The sequence below is a fragment of the Elephantulus edwardii genome, unplaced genomic scaffold, assembly GCF_000299155.1.
Source record: "Elephantulus edwardii isolate Elephantulus edwardi_28Jun2011 unplaced genomic scaffold, EleEdw1.0 scaffold00001, whole genome shotgun sequence".
Classification (NCBI taxonomy): domain Eukaryota; kingdom Metazoa; phylum Chordata; class Mammalia; order Macroscelidea; family Macroscelididae; genus Elephantulus; species Elephantulus edwardii.
In genome coordinates this window covers 38,826,415-38,843,657 of record NW_006399751.1, presented here as the reverse complement: position 1 = coordinate 38,843,657, position 17,243 = coordinate 38,826,415, and the positions used below count along the sequence as shown (strand labels likewise).

Here is a 17,243-nt window from a genome sequence, read left to right as displayed (position 1 = left end):
GCATCAAGTCATTGCTTTTTTCTTTGTTGAGGAATGTCCTTGCTTTGCTTACTTATTTTGGCAATTTACCGTAAGTTAACTGCTTCTCCAAAATCATGGGTTAAAAATTTTTTTGCTTGAATAGAATTTGTGAGCCAGACACATGATCTCTGCAGTTAGTGAATTGTTTCTTGTTTACTATGATCTGATATGAAAAACCAAAAGGAAGCTAGTCCATTATTTTCTTCATCCAGTATTAGCACATTAGCAATGAAGCCTTGCAGTTCAAGTCATTATCCTTCCGCATGTGACTGGCTGACTGTTTCCTCATTGGCTGGGCTAGCACACTTTTTTTCTAGACCATCTTGCCTACTTCTTAAGCAACTGAAGACCCCAGATCCAAGTATATAAGAGTATACATTTTTGCTCCGGCTTATGTCATATGTACCCCTAGTTCAAATCAATTCAATATGCTTTTGTTGAATTGATTTGGACCATGTGTACATATGATTTTTGTTGAAAATCTACCAGTTGTACAAAAGAGTATAAGGTGTTGGTGAGGTCTTCAGAAATAGGTGTTGAGTAAGCAGGTGAATGCTGTTTAAGAAAGAATAAGAATTTCTCTTTCAAATCAAGCAAATTACCCTATAGGACAAAAAGAGATTCGTAATTTAAAAATAAACTCAGCAGAAAGACATGTGCTACTAGATAACTGTGCAGAGAGGTAAATGTTGGTATTTGAGAAGAAAGAGGGAGACTTCATGGAAGAATTGATATTAGATCAAGTTAAAAATATTTTAGACAGAGAAAAGGGAAGAGTGTTTCATAAAGAAGGAACAGTATTTTATTAATTCAGGCAAAAGGAAAATATATTAGGAATCCCCTGATTTAGGAGTTAAATTCCCAAATTTAGGGTATTCCATAATTTGGAGTTAAAATTTCATCTCAATCCAAAATTTATGGGTGTTTTTTTTCTTTTTCTTGTGGGAGATGTTTTTAGGCCTATATAGGTAAAATATGTGTATATATATCATTGTGATCTCTAAAACCCAAAAATGTAAGCCAGAAAAGGCTACTTGATGATAACTTAACGATGTAGGTAGAGCATGCCTACAAATAAGGATAGAGGACTTAAATCCAAAGTTTGCCCTTCTAGGTTAAACTCCAAGACTAGCTTCTGACAGGTTGTCCTTGTAGACAGCCAGTAGACTATCCATTCTCACTGGAGTTCAGCCTCTGGGGCAGAGATGTTAAACCCAGTGACTCCCTAATCCTGACTCCCTAATCCTAAAGCGTTTACTTCTACCCCATCCTTCTCTCTTTTGCCCTCTCTTGCCAGTGAAGCATTCCCATGTCCTTGTGGAGACTCGACTCCACAGGAAAAGATCGAGAATCTTCCTTCTGTACTATTTATAGCCTTCAAAACCCAATGAATGGTCAGCTGTGTGCTAACCCAATGGCAGTGAGTCTGGGAGTTTGAGTAAGGTTTGGGTAATGTTGGCATTCTCCACTTTTGCTCCCTGGCAGACCAGAGATTCACATCCAATAATGTTTTGGTGTTTTTTTTTTTTTAATTTTTTGTTACTCATCACCATTTCCTCTGCAGAAAAATTAATTTGAAAATCCAAGCATTTCTTTTGTAAAAGAACGTTTCCCAAGATAAACCATTGAAAAGAAGTCCGTGCAATCGCCCAAGGCTATACTTGCCCTCAATGCCAGTAATGTCACAGCTTAAAAAAGCTTAGATCTGATTACCAAATATGGACTTCCCATAAAGGGAGTTCTGATGTCAAATAAATCACATGGCAATTGTCAGAGAAATGCAAGCTTGACGGGAAAGGCCTGTGGGGTGCACACACGTGACAGATGGCCACCTCTCCAGTGTACTGAACGCACTTACGGTCAGCATAGCGAACATCAGTTGGCACACATTGAAGGCGTGTCTCCAGTTGTGGTACAGAACCATGCGATAGTTTTTCCTCACTGTCAGCAGCCACCTACAGAGTGTCTGCAATGGAATGGAGAGGTGGTGTCATGGTGGTGGTTCATGTCCCTGGTGGACTGTTACCCAAACCCAACTTTATCTCTGAGTAACAACCTTCAGTAATCTCAATCCTTCTGCGAGCATCTTCCCTGGTTCTTGTAATTCTGCATGGTGCCCTGGGGTGGTGGTATCATCCTGTTTTATCTGGGGAAACTTGAGGCCTGAGTGGTGAATCCATAGTCCTAAGGGCACTCCTGAATTCACCCGGCACATAACAACTTACCTCATAGTCAATTTTAAATTTCTGTACCATCCCCAGCTCCATGAACATGCGGAGAGCAGCCGTGATCATGGCGTCAACATCAAGAGAAAAGTCATCAAAATGTATGTCACCGATGGCAAGTTCTGACACCAGAGGGATGTTGGCTGCCTACAAAAAGCAGAAGACATAAGTCAAGTTCACCAGCTTTCCCAAACCCCACATCCGGCTTCCCTCCCCTGCTTATCCGAAGTGCCACATAAATCAAGCCTGACCTGCACTTACACCCTGATACAGCTAAATTCTGAGCTGTAAATGTCTTTTGTTTCTGAACTGCAAATGCCCCAAGGAAATGAAGGGGGTCGGGAGAAGGAGAGAAAAACCAAGCTGAAGATAAAATATACACACTGAATCTATTCTACAGAATTTAGAATATAGAGCTCTCTACTACAACTGGGTTCATACAATAGATCCTGATGCATATTACAGAGTGCTAAGCGAAAGAAACATTGGGGCAGCTGGCAGCTGTGAAATTTAGTCATTGCTGTTTAGAAGGAGAAGGAGTACACCCCTTTGCCTTGTTTCTTTTATACTTCTCTTCAGTGCACCGCTAGTCTTTGCTGCACACATGTTCTGTATCTTCAGGAGGATGAAAAGGATCAGATAGCATATCTCTGGTGCAAAATATGTTTTCTTAATAGAGATGTCTGGAAATTGAGCATATCATGTGCTTTATTTAAAGATAAATTTTACAATAAATTTAGTTTCAGGATATGTAGAAGAGAGTTGGTGGTGCACGAATCACTAATACTTTAATCAAAGTATTAGGCTTCAAAGTCCTAGGGAGAAAGATGTTGCAGCCTGTTTTTTCGTAAAGATTTACAGCCTTGAAAACTCACTGGGGCAGTTCTACTATGTCCTAAAGGGTTGCTAGGTTGCTGGAATCAACTTGATAGGAATGACTTTGGTTAATTTACACAAATACAACATAATGCTAATACTCATCACATATATACAAGTAAAAGGAAAAAATATGAAATAATTTTACGCTGAATGATTGAACCTGCCATCTACTTCAGGCCACTCTTGGTGAGGAAGTAATTTTTATGTTTTCAGGTTATCATGGCCCATTCTATATTCATATTCCTAGTCTATTCACCGGGTGTAAATTATCCATGAAGTAATTTATATTCTGGGACCACTTTGCACCATCAAATACAACTCTAGTCACTCTAAGCATTCTAGAAACCACATAATCAATTCTTGCTTCTTTGCTCAATCTTCCCCCATAGGAGTTTACATTTTTAAGGCTAAAATAAAAATGCTGGTTTATCTTCTCCACAATACAGAAGAACAATGAACAAATACATAAATTACAGAATAATTTCTCTCCTATTCTGAAGATTATTTATACTCACTGAAAACTCAATTAGCTTATTCCTCAGTAAATCATTGTAATATATTAACATGAGTGTAGCTACATCTCCAATGTACTAAAGGCAGAGGTTGGAATTCAAGCAGAGGGGCAGTGCTCATGAACCTGTGCTCACCTTAGCTCCGAGTCCAACACTAAACACTTGACTATTTTTTAAAATGAATTTTATTTTAAAATATTTTAAATCAAAGTTATCCAAACACCTAGTTTTTTTTCCATATACCTAGTTTTAAGGATAATTTCATAAGGTTAGCTGTGCTTAAGCACATTAATACGCATAAAATAAAAAAAAATCTGGTATGAGAATTTTCCCTAATCCAAGGACATAATTTTCCAATCTTTTAAACTCCTTTTATATTTGCTCAAGTAAGATACTTATACTTTTACATTTTTATTATTTTCTATTTTAAGTACTATTGACTTCAAACTAGTAAAGGTGAAGATTAAGTTGTTTACACCACCTTAAGCAACCTCTGCCCTTTTCTCTCTCAATATAATAATTTTGTTTAGATACATATTCAAGGTTAAAATATTACAACTATGTATAATACACTGATTGCTAAGCCATGTAAATTTCTGTTTGATTTTCCTTCCTTTGACAGCACTTTGTTTTCTTGTTAATAATTGTTATCTTTAATGTTCAGTTTTCTATGTATTTATCACTAATTCAACCTCTAAACTCTCTACCAGTTTTCTAAGTCTCTTCTCAAAATATTTAGATGCCTTCCTTGAATGTTCCATCAATTTAATTTTGAAGAAATCTCTCCTGGAAATGATTCAGTTTCTCCCATCTAGACTGATCTTCTATGTCTGATCTATAGATATAAGTAAGTCTAAGATGTTTCTCCTCATAACCTTGGATTTGACTTCTCATTCTGTTCCATGTCTTTCTTAATTTCTTCTTTGCTTTTGATGAGACACATCCTTCACAAGCTTCCAAGGGAAAGGCATACGGTATCTAGTTTTTGAAGCTACATGTCTGAAAGTGCGTTGATAGCATCACCATTTCATTTGTCTTATGATTTGGATATAGACTTCAAGGTTGGAAAAAAATTCCATCCACATTTTGAAGACAATGTTACAATGTCTTTCAGCTCTCAACACTACTTTTCAGAAGTTAGAAACGTATTTTGATTCTGATCCTTTCATCTGCCCATAGTCCTTCCTTTGTTGTTGTTCATTTTATTGATTCAGAACTGACTCATGGTTGACCCTCCAGTGGGTTTTTCAGAGGCTGTAAATCACAGAGGAGGTGATTACCATTTCTCTCCCATATAGTAACTGGTGAATTCTAACTATTTATGCATGTAGGGATTCCTTTTTACTTTCAGAGCTCTGAAATTTCATAAAAATATATGTTGGGCAGCGAGAAAAATGCAACAATGTTTGTTTGGAAATCCAAAATCTCTGTAAATGTTCATTAAAATTAATAAAATTAAATTAAAAAATATGTTGGTATTAGTTTATTTTCACCTGTAATCTGAGGTGCTTTATAATTTCAGATCCATAATCACCAATCTTGGCACCAGCAGTGAGGAAATGAAAAGACAAGTTGCACTGGGGAAATCTGCTGTCATGGACTTCTCCAGAATATTGAAGAGCAGCGATGTCAATCTAGAGACTAAGGTATGTCTGATTCAAGCCATGGTCTTTGCAATTACTTGCTATGCTACAAAGAATTGGACAATGCTAAAATGCTAAAGAAGCATTATTGAATGTACTGTGAACTGCCAAGAGAACAAATAGATCTGTCCTGGGAAGGGTGGAACCAGAATGCTCTTTGGAAGCAAGGACTTTGAAGGTCTGTCTCGGATACTTTGGAGCATGTTGCCAGGAGGACCAGTCCTTGAAGAAGGACATTATGCTTGGAAGGGTGTAAAGTCAATAGAGGAAAGGAAGACCTTGGATGAGATGGATTAGCACAGAAACTGTGAGACTGGGTCAGGATAGGGCAGGCTTCAGAGCTGTTATATATTGGGTCACTATGAGTTATAGTTGACTGCACACAACAACATTAGAACCTCTGAGTCTAGGGGAAGGGATTCTTTGTAGGAGGATCCAGCTGATCTTTTCTTTTGGGGTTGCCACCTAATATCAATACCTTAGGCCTTCGTTCTTCTACTACTCAAATATCCCAGAGAAAAGTCTTCTGGTTGAAGATTAATATGGTATGTGTTTTCATTCAATTCCTGTTTCCAGTGTGCTCTCTTCAGCTCAGGTTGTGGATTTAAACTCAAAGCCTCTCTTTGAAGTGTGAGAAAGAACCTGTAGGATCTGATTTACAGAATCTCCATTTTCCTGTTAATTCTTCCACTTTCATGCCCATTTCCAAAGGTAGTTTCTGAACTATATGGGGAAAGGTGTCAATGGTATAAACGGTATGACTTTCAACTTTCCCCCATTGCTGTATTATTTTGACATGTTTATATTTGCTACATTACTTAGAATTCATTCATCTGCTTTCTCAGTTTCCAACTTTTGTTAGCAAGAGTTCCCCCTCCCCCCTTTTTACTTTGAAAATTTATGTCTTAAGAAAACAACAACCTCTTTGTTATTTTAGTGTTTAGGGGAGAGAACAAAAGAAAACAAGTGTGTCTGATTTACAATCTTTATCCTCAAATCATTCCATTATTTTTGTTAAACTTTGTCTTAAAAACTTGGTCTGAGAGGCTCAAAAGTAAGCCAGCAGTTCATTTTCAGTCCTCTGGTTTCCATGTGTCCATCACTGCAATTATGTAAATCTCTTTCTATTGTTCTCTGTCCTGTGCATTCACTGTGTCAATCTCAACCTTCCTCAGTAGGGCAAAATAGTTTTAGAGACAGATGCCACACATCTTTTCCTTGGAGAAGTAACAGAACTGTTTGTAGAACAAATAAATGGCTGGGATTTGTGCCTACAGAAAAAAAATTCTTAGAAGTTTCTGTGTGCATTGAATTTGTTCAAATTCAAGTACAGCTTGAAGACCACCCATGAGAGTAGAAGCTCTGCCTCAAAAGATACAAGTTTTTCTGGTTTCAGGAGAGAAGTTTGGTTCTTATTGTGCTCTATTTCCTAGGATATATTCTCTTTTCTTAATTTCTAGCTTACTGCTTCATCTCTAAGATTTGTGTGTGTGTGTGTGTGTGTGTGTGTGTGTGTGAGTGTGTGTGTGTGTGTATTCAGGTTGAGCTCTCTTTTCTGTAGCCAAGGTGCAGAAATGGTAATGGAAACAGCATTGAGCTATCCAAGTGGCCCCTGTCTTGGAGATTATTAATAGTGTATTCCCTCATGCCATAATAAATCCTCTACCTTTCACAGGCACTAAATTCACTTAATTATCTTAAAAATTAAGGAATATAGGCATTTTTTCATTATGAAATGTTAATGGAAAGGAAATAAGAACATTAGGTTGAAAAACGTAGAATGACCTCTGGTTCACCAAGCCCCATCTTTATTGACCTTTCCCTTTTCCCCCCTAATAGGTTGATTGATCCATAGTTAAATCACACTAGTCTATAGACCACCCTGAGCCCTGTCGTAAACCCTTGCTGGCACTGGTGCATGTGGAGAAAGCATGAAGCCTTCATGAATGGTCCTAATGACCATTTTCAGCTCTTATGAGAAACATAAGTGGTTTCCATCTACACACTTCTAGGTTCAAAATAGCTTTCTGGAGTAAGTGAAATTGAGTGATGAATCACACGCATCCAGGGAGGTACACATAGATGTATAGTTTATGAAAATTTTGAGAAGAGGCTTCAGTTGCCAAATTTACTTTTCTAGAGATTTGTACTGCCCCTCTCTTCTTTTTCACTGGTTATTAAGAAAATGGGACGGTCTCTCTCAAACCTATAATTACTCTAGTCATAGGACACTAATGAAACAAATAAAATTCAATTTCTCCAAGTGTCAGTCTTCAACTTTTAAATTGATAAAACACCATATCCCTAAATCAAAGAGGGGTGCCACAATCCAAAACAACTCCTGAATTAATAGCCGGGAAATAACATTTTGATAAAAGAACCATTTACTTTACTACAGCAATAAATGAAAACACAGAATGATGAGTTGTGGAGCTAATTTGAATAATGTTCCAGAAGTGGGCCTCTAGCCGTCTGGGAGTACCTGGCATCCTTTGACCATTCCTCTTCTTTGTTTGGGTCTTAACAGTTAAGTGGTTATCAAAAGGAGTCATAAAACTGCCTCCTCTAAAATTGAAAAGGTAGCTTTACACAGAGGCTGTAAAATGTTAAAATACAACACTAGATCTCTTGAGACATGAATATTACATTTCGTGAAGCTCAGAAAATGAGAAGAAACAACAAAGTGGGTGATGGAAATTTAAAGAAGTAACTTGTTGCATTACAGCCCTTTGCTTTACTTTCATCTCTGAGCAAAAGCAAATAGGAGACCTTAGGGTTCGAGGTTTATTGGAGACCAGAGCTTGGGACTGTGATGATGTGGAAGGTACAACATAGTTTTTTTTATTTCATCAATACATTCATAGTACTTCCCATATTCTAGGCATTGTCGTATTACTCCAAGTGTATCAACTCATTTAAACCTCGTAAGAACCTTAGAGGTGGCTAATATAAGTCATCTCATGTTACAGACGAAACAGGTGAAACAGAGCAATTTGCTTAAGGTAGTACAGATGTGATTAGCTGACCCAGGTTTGAACCTGAGGAGTCTGGTACTACAGACCAAGCTTCAAATCACTATATAGCCTCTAAAAATGAGCCTTTTACTAAGCTAGAAGGCCCCTTACACCCCTATTTCTTTATTATTCAAGCTAACTTGACTTAATAGCACTGATTATAGATTTTTTTTTTTTAAGCTGGCCGGGGCTCATTTGGCACAAGGAGACAATGTTTTGGTCTTTATGTATATGGACCCACAAGAGGATGTCTCGAAATTCACAATTGGCTTTCGTGATACCTGGTTGTTAGCTTTGGACTGACTAGAAAGAATAAGCTCAAACCTCCCAAGACTAGCCTGAAACAGTAACTTGTCCTATAGGGAAAAAAAGCAAAACCTTGGACAAGTAATGTTATCAAGACTGAGCAGCACAGTAGTCACGGGGCTCTGATAGCACTCTTGACCTTGCAAGTTAAGTTGGTAAAATAAGGGAAACCAAGTCAGTGACTTTGTAGGACAGGGAACAGGAGAGAAAGAGATACTTCTGGTTAGATGGGAGTGTTGGGTGATTTTTCTTACATTTGGAAGATAATGGAGAAATGCTTAAATATTTAAAAGGATCCTTAATTTGGATACAATACAGTTGTGTTTTCAGTGGGGAATGGGGACATTTTAACTTATTTCTGTACTTGCTCAAAAAAGGAAGATAGCGTTTCTTATTAACTCCAGAATAATGTAGATCTTCTGTATTGACTTTAAAGCGAAGAAAACAGGATGTGAAGTGCTTCACATGTTTAGCTACAACATGTGAGGGGAAATGATACAATCCCAAGGAGAGAGAGCAATCAAGCTGAGAAAATCTGGGCCACACTGCTTAACTGACGGAGTGGACTTGGCCCAGCCCAGCACGTTTTCAAACCCTGTCAGCTCATTCAGAAACCACCAGAGGCTACAAAGGATTGTGAAGTCACCTAGTTGGATATGCAGAAATAACGTGAAGAACCAGGTTACGTTCCTGGGGACAGACCTACAACTAAGAATGTCGAAGTGCTTGCATCTCATGAGCCGACTCGGCACAGAAATGGTAAATTTTAAAACATATTAAACATTTTTATTGGTTCATTGTGGGCTGCAGAAGAGAGTAAAATTCCTTTGCTTGGAATTCAAGAGTCTTCATACACTGACTTCACGGTTGCCCCCTCCGCTGCCACCATAGCCGTACTGGATAGAGGCCCACTGGGCGGGGGTGGCGTTGTGGTTCTGTCCTTGGCCGCTCACAGCAGCAATGGCCCTGAACATATTGTGAGGTCGTGTTCTGAGGCAGAGTGTTCACAGCCCGTGTGAGATCCGCAAAGTGGATGTTGGCTGGAGTAGCGTTGATAGAGGCAGGTGTCCGAGTCCTGCTGCTGCTGCTGCGGCGTGATACCTGGTACAGGATCTTGGTAATGATCCTTAAACCATCTAAAAAGTTCATTCACAGTTGGGAAGATTTGGCCACAGTAGCGGAATCCTTCTGGAGTCACTGTTACATATTCTATCCTGGGTTTACTTCCGGGTTGGTATCCCAGTAGGAACTTGCCGGGCAGTTCCTTGCAGGCACAGATGAAATAAGGGAGGAAGGGGGGCTTCTGCTCCTTAGTTTTGGGGAGCAGCTCCTCTAATTTCTTGCGGTCCCCACCACTGCAGTCCTGATAATACTTGTGGTTCAGAAGGTCCTGAGCAAAAGACGCCATGGGCTGGACAAAGCGGGCAATGATCTCGTCCAAGTCTTCAAATTGCTCCCTGTCGATCCACAGGGTGGCTCCCAGGGTGAAGGCATGCTCCTTGCCTTCTTCTCGAACATCCACGTGCTGGTAGATGCCAGTCACTGACCTTCCAGGTCACTGTCAGGTGATTCTCGCCCTTGCTGCTTGGTCGGATGATCACGTCACCCTGGTCCATGACAATTTACCTTATGCTTCTCTTATGATTCTTAGGAGAATCCTTATGACTCTCTTTCCCTCTATGCCTTAAATTATCCTATTCTCCCAAATACTGTGTTTGAATTCTCTCTTACTCTTCACAAATTGAAGTTCAAAAGTGGCCTAGTGGTTAAGAAGCTTCATTGCAATCCCAAAGGCATGTGGTTCAAGTCCACAGCTGCTCCAACGGGAGAAGAATGGACAATTTCCTCGTGTGATTTACTATCTCTGAAAACCTGCTGGAGAGTCTCTAGGGGTCGATTCCTACTTGAGGGCACACAACAACATTTATTCCTCTCATCCTTACTCACTGTCCTTATTCACTCATCCTTATTCAGAGAATAAGGATGCCAGAAGAATTGATGCCTTTGAGTTGTAGTGTTGGAGAAGAGCACTGAATTGTCCATGGACTGCCAAAAGAACAAACAGCTATGTCTTAGAAAAAGTGTAGCCAGAGCGATCCTTGGAGGCAAAGATGACAAAGCTTTGTGTCATATAGGTTGGGCATGTTGCTTAGACAAGCTATTCCTTGGAGATAGATATCATGCTGGAAAAGTCAGTGAAAGAGAAGAAGACCCTCAAGTAGATGAATTGACACAGTGACTGCGGCAATGGTTTAACTGTGTTGGAGATAATTAGGGTGGCACAGGATAGGATTCACATCTGTTCCTAGGGTCATACGCCACTCAAGGGCACCTAGTAACAATAGCAACATTCATTCCTATTCCATCCCACAATGATCTTTATCTGAAATTGTATAAACCACTGTAATATTTACAATCACATATTTTTTCTAATGGGAATTCTTGAAAAATGGGTTGTCAAACATATCCATTAGAGCAGAAATTAGATCTTTGAATCATTTGTGAAAACTGCCAGGGTGTTTATGTGTGATCTTTATGGAGGGACTCATCCATTTCTTCTGATCTCTCTGTAGTTTGGTCTGGATCCTGTATTCTTAACACACGTCCTAGGTGTTCTCCTATACACTTCCATTGGAAAAGAACTTAAATGCTTTGTTTTTAGGATCTCAATAGCCTACGGGGAAGCTCTGGTGCCGAGTAGGTAAGGAGTTGGACTAGAGAAAGAAGGGCATTCTCCTTCTGGGTGATTCCTTCTGGGTGTTTTACAGCCTCTGAAAACCCATTGGAGGGTCAACCATAGGCCAGATCCAACTCAACAGCCAACAACAACATACCCTGCAACATCTGCACTTCATTTAGTGACAAAGTTTGCCTTAACACAGCTCACCAAATCAAAAGGCATCTTATTTTGTCTCTTTTAAACTCATGAAAGCAAAAATATTGCTTATTACTAATAACTATATTACAAATGAAAATTTAAAGAAAGACTCCTAGGGACAGTGTGCCCCTTTTCTTTCTAATCTTTCATTACTCTAAATTATTGCTTAATTTACTTTGGTTTTCTGGTTTGAGTAGGCCTATTAGAGTCTCTTGAAAAAGAACAAAACTCTCCTTTTATCACCTGTTATCTCTTCGCATATGAGTTTCAGAAATCTCACCAGGAATTGAATATCCTGTATTTTTTTGTTTATTTTTTTAACTGTTCTAATGACACATTTCTCTGGAAATACTTTCTATCGATCCCAGAAACTATCCTTGTTTTCAATCCTGTAGCAGCACAAGCCCAGTGGTTCTGATGCCTTTTTCTTGTCATGATGAGAATCAAAACAAAGAGAGGCATCACAGTGCCTACCCCCAGCGTGACTCTCCCTTTTGAAATAGAAATATTTCTCTCATGGGACCAGTTTGTGAAGTATTTTCCTCATGCCTCGATTATTTATGTTTGTTAACCAAATGATTCTCCTCAGCAGTCCTGAGTTTTAAAATACTGCATTTCAACAGAAGCAGGTAACTTTCAATGAGATGTTCTTTTTCTAGGATGTAACATTTAAAAGAAAATGAAGCACAACTTAATTTTTAAAATGGTGGTATCAAGAATACCTTCTTAAACACATGCACACATTCCATATCAGCTTATATATTTGTTTATCTAGTTCCCTATTTTTCTCTTGTTGTTTCATGAAAGATGGTTGCTTAAAAGAAATGTTTAAATATAAGGTACCATGTGCACTGCACAAAGATTTTAAAGGCAGTTTGCAAGGCTAAGGCACTGTGATGGCATGTAGTTGAGTTCTTGGTTGTTCACCAAAATGTTGGCAGTTTGAATCCACCAGGTCTTCTGAGAGAGAAACATGGATAGTTTCCTCTGTAAAGACTTACAGCCTCAAAATCCTGCCTGGGGTGGGTGTGGGGTGTCACTATGAATTAAAACTGACTTGACAGCTATGGGTTTGTTTCACTTTTATTTTGGAAATACAGTGGAGAAGCTCTGATGCATTGTGTTTAAGTGCTTAGCTGATAACAGAAAAGTCATCAGTTCCATCCTACCAACTGCTCTACAGAGGAAGGGTTGTTGTTGTTAAGTGCCGTCAAGTTGCTTGCGACTCATAGTGACCCTATGTACAAGAGCCTTAGATCCTGCTCTATGCTGTGCCAAACTCACTGTCTCTGACACACGTACTCCCATTACCCCAATCACTGAATCCATCTACCCTCCCAAGCATGATGTCCCTCTCCAAGGACTGGTCCCTCCTTGCAACACGCCCAAAGTATGACAGAAGAAGCTTCAGAATCCTTGACTCCAAGGAGCAGTCCAGCTTCACCCTTCTCCAGGGCAAACCTGTTTGTTCTCCTAGCAGTCCATGGTATATTCAATACTCTTCTCTAGCACCACAGCTCAAAGGCATCAATTCTCTTTCTATCATTCCTAGTCACTGTCCAGCTCTCCAACACATAGCATTTGCATAGCAGTTGCGAAGACTATGGCCTGGATCATGCGCACTTTAGTCCCAGCCTGATGTTGTTGCTCTTCAGTACTCTGGAGAGGTCCCTGACAACTGACTTTCCCAAAGAAATTCATCCCTTGATTTCCTGGCTGCTGTTACCAAGAGTGTTGATTGTGGAACCAAGCAAATTAAAACTGTTAACAATCTCAATCTCTTCACCATCCAAAATGATGCTGCCAATTGGCCCACTGGTGAGAATCTTTGTTTTCTTGATGTTGAGTGTCAATCCATATTGAAGGCTGAAATCCTTGACCTCTTACAGCAAGTGCTCAGGTCCTCCTCAGTTTCAGCAAGCAGGGTTTGTATTATCTCCATAACGCAGGCTGTTGATAAATCTTCCTCCAGTCCTGATGCCACATTCTTCCCTGTATAGGCTAGCGTCCTGGATGATCTGTTCTGCGTACAAATTGAAAAGGTATGGAGACAGAATACATCCCTGGCGGACACCCTTCCCAATTTTGAACCGTGCAGTGTCTCCTTCCTCTGTTTTGATGACTGCCTCTTGGTTCAAGTATACGGCAGTTTCTTTCGATAAAGATTTACAGCTTTGGAAACCCTATGGGGCAGTCCTACTTTGTTTTATAGGATAACTTAAGAGTCAGGATCAAATTGACAACTGTGAATTTTGGTCTTGTTTTTTAATGTGAGGTGAAAGAATTGGCAATAAGGTTTGAGTACATGTCCCACCTTTCATTTAAAAGGGCTGTTTATTCATAGCCTTTCAATGAGATGGGTGCTCTCAATTAATTTTCCTTTTGAAAAATGTTTCTATTTAAAAGCTTACTGCTTTCTGTTTAAAGTTTAGTCAATACAGTATATTAAAGTTTTTCTTTGTTTTATTATGATATATTTTTCACCACTTCAAAATGTTTACCATGGATTTCAAAGGTCTATGCAATAACAAAGAATAAACCAAATTCAAAATAAGCCAGAAAGACAAGTCAAAGGAAAATCAAGAATATAAAAGGGAAATGTGCTCAGAATTTCTGAGCATCACTCACTACATTTGCAAGGATAGCCCCAGATTTATCTGTAAGTTGACTAGCCCCACTACAAAGGGAACATATGCTCGATAATTTACAGTGTTCCTAAGATAAAAACAAAGCAAGGGCTAGGGAAATCACAGACCCACAGCTATGCTTGGCTTTGAGTTCAGAGAGAACAGCTCTTATGTTTTTCAGTGAACATTTTCCTAAACCAGTAATTCTTCCTTTTTTTAAAAAAATAGTAATTCTTAAAGTGTGGTCTTCAGGCCAGCTGCATAAACATCACCTGGGAACTTGTTAGAAATGCAAACCTAGTATATATAAAAGCTCAGGAGGTGCCCCCGACTCACTTGTGTTTAATGAGACCTTCTGATAATTTTGAAATGTGATGATGCTCATGGCCGACTGTCCCCTTGGTAAGCATCACAGCGGAGTCCCTAGATGGTGTAAATGGTCCAGGCACTTGGCTGCTAACAAAAAGGGCAAGTTTACCCAGACAAAAAAGGCCCAATAATTGAAGTCCCCAAAACGCAGTCATTGAAACCAACTGGAATACTGTTTTATTTTGATACATAGAGGATTGCTGTCATCGGACTCAACTCAGTAATGTCTAGTCTAGTTAAGAACAACAATTAATGGCCCAGGGTAGAGTGGCTTGGTGTGGTGGTAGATTTTGGAAATGGAAGTCAGGGTGCAGTAGAAGATATGGGGGGGGAAGTGCAACAAACTAATTTTAACTTAATGCCCTGCCCTTAATTTCAACTCACAAAACATTGGCTTTATAAAATATATTTCTATTTAAATTTTAAATCGATTATATTAATGATCAAATTAAATATTGATCATATTAACTGTCTTACAATGCAATTCAAAGACAGAATTAAAATCCACTGGCAATCTCCCCCTGCGCAATTTACAGCTTCTGAAAAACTGCTGGAGGGTCAGCTAGGAGTCAGTTTCAACTTGATAGCATACAACAACAAGAATATGATCAAAAGTTTCCAAGATCAGAGAGTCCATTTTGAAACCAAAGAAAAGTTATGGGCTTCATTCATATCTGATATGCACAAGCACTGTTAAAAAGGAAGGAGAGATAAGAAGAGTGATTAGCAAAATGACAGAGGTATACAGTTCAGAGCTGGCAAGAAACAGAAGTCCTGTCCACCTGAACCTGAACAGGACAGAGCTGACAGATGAAGCAGTGGCTAATGACATTCTTGCCCAGAGTAATGCTGTGTGGAGTTATTTGTTAAAGGTCTGGTTTACTGTGTGTTCTAAGTATGCAGCATGGTCTTTACTATTGCAAGCAATACTTGAAACATGGAAGAAACGCACTAGATGTTTGTTGGAAGGCTTGTTAAGTCTTACAATTCTGATGAGAGTTAGTTTTTTCCTCAAGTGGTGCCAAAATAACCCCTGTAGATTAGAAGTTTATGAGAACGTCTCTCCTGTCTCTCTCTCTCTCTCTCACACACACACACACACACGCACACACACACACTGGTGAATTCTCTACCACTTTCTTTGCTCATTCATGGGCGCGCATGTGCACACACACACACACACTCACATATGTGGAAATTGAAGACCTAGTAACATAACTAAACCAGGATCCTTTTAACTCTGGGTATCTCCAGTGCTTTGTGTGTTGACACAGCACAAGGACTCTCTGCAGTAGGAGATACATGGGGAAAGGGAGGGTCTGACCTCAGCAACAGAGTCTCTCTGAGAAGTAAGCAAGCCCATCCCTCCATGAAGGATGTGGATTTCTGCAGGGTGCTTGTGTGAATGCTTCTTAATGGCCTCATGAGTTTGTCAGGGTCTCTTCGTAGTGCCCCTCTTCTCACATCTTAGCAGCAGAAGAATGGGATATTTTTAGGCAGTTGAGGTTGTGCCGATGCATGAGACTTGAAGGTGTAAGGATGTGAGCCGTGAGTTCTCTAAAGCAGGCAGTCCAGCATGCTTTTTCTAGACCAGTATGTTGCTACCGTTGTGTGCCTGCTAGAACTAAAAACCCTTCCTTATCGCCTTAGAGTTGGAACCATCTTTTAAGTGACCCAGCAGTGGATTTTCAAAGGCTATAAATCACACAGGAGTAAACTGCCCATCTTTCTCTTGTGGAGCCGCTGAGGGATTTGAACCACCAGAGAGTTGCTGCCTTTGGGTTAGCACTGTAACTCCCTTTGGACTAAGCCACCTGAACTCCCTTCTTGCTAGAATGATAGTTGTTACAGCATACTATCAAGACTGAACCAACTTACAGCTGACCCTCCAGCAGGTTTTCAGAGGCAGTAAATTGCAATGGAAGAGACTGCCTATCTTTCTCCTGAAGCAGTTGGTGGATTTGAACCACTGCCTTTGGGACTGCAATGCCTCCTCCTACTAGACTACCACCTAACGCTCTTTAATAAGCTGCTTTTCTGACTCAGGTGCTTGCTTGGACTCTACAGTCTTCACTGCAGATTTCAATCTCAACCTGAGAACTGAGGGTCTTTCTTGAGTCTTTGCTGATTCTCCCTCCTGAAGTCTCACCTGAAAGATAGCAGCCACTAGAATGTCTTCCACAGTGCATGACACATGGGACAGAACTTATAGCAAAGGCTCCATAATTGTGTGAGGAGTGAGGACAAACTCTGCACCCACTACTAGTTTGTTTGAATACCTAAATCCAGTCCCTAAGCTATGTACCTCAATAGACTATAAAGAGGCATAATAAAGGAAATGACATAATTAAAGAGATGTAGAACTTAATATCAGGAAATAATAACTCAAACTCATTGCAATTGAAAACTCAACCTCCTTTGCCATTTCTGTTGTCTAAATGTGTTCTGTTGTACATAGGGTTTTCAGAGGCCTGCTGTTTCAGAAGTGGATGGCCAATCCTTCTTCCTAATCTGTCTTAATGTGAATGTTCAGATTTAGAGAAGAATCAGACAGACCAGCAAGTTAAAGGTATATCCCTTATTGTGGCGTTAACTTTACTGTCAGTGTTGTCCCTGCCTTTCTCACACGTGTCTTTACCCACTTATTTCCCTGCTCCACCATCCACCAGGATACCCATCCACTTCTACCCCCTCCCTTCACATGTTAGATAGATCTTGGCTGAAAGCAGGGAATACCAGAGGAATGTCTATCTGTGTTTCATTGACTAT

General features: G+C 39.7%; 1 protein-coding gene across 1 annotated transcript in view; it reads right to left on the bottom strand.

Moving 5' to 3' along the window:
- Positions 1-17,243, bottom strand: part of PDE11A (phosphodiesterase 11A) — a 565,819-nt gene that overhangs the window by 131,904 nt on the left and 416,672 nt on the right. The window contains exons 11-12 of the mRNA XM_006878796.1: positions 2,247-2,393; positions 1,880-1,987 (exon numbers count right to left, since the gene is read on the bottom strand). Of these exons, the coding sequence (XP_006878858.1) occupies positions 1,880-1,987; positions 2,247-2,393 (255 nt within the window). The remainder of the gene's footprint in view (positions 1-1,879; positions 1,988-2,246; positions 2,394-17,243) is intronic.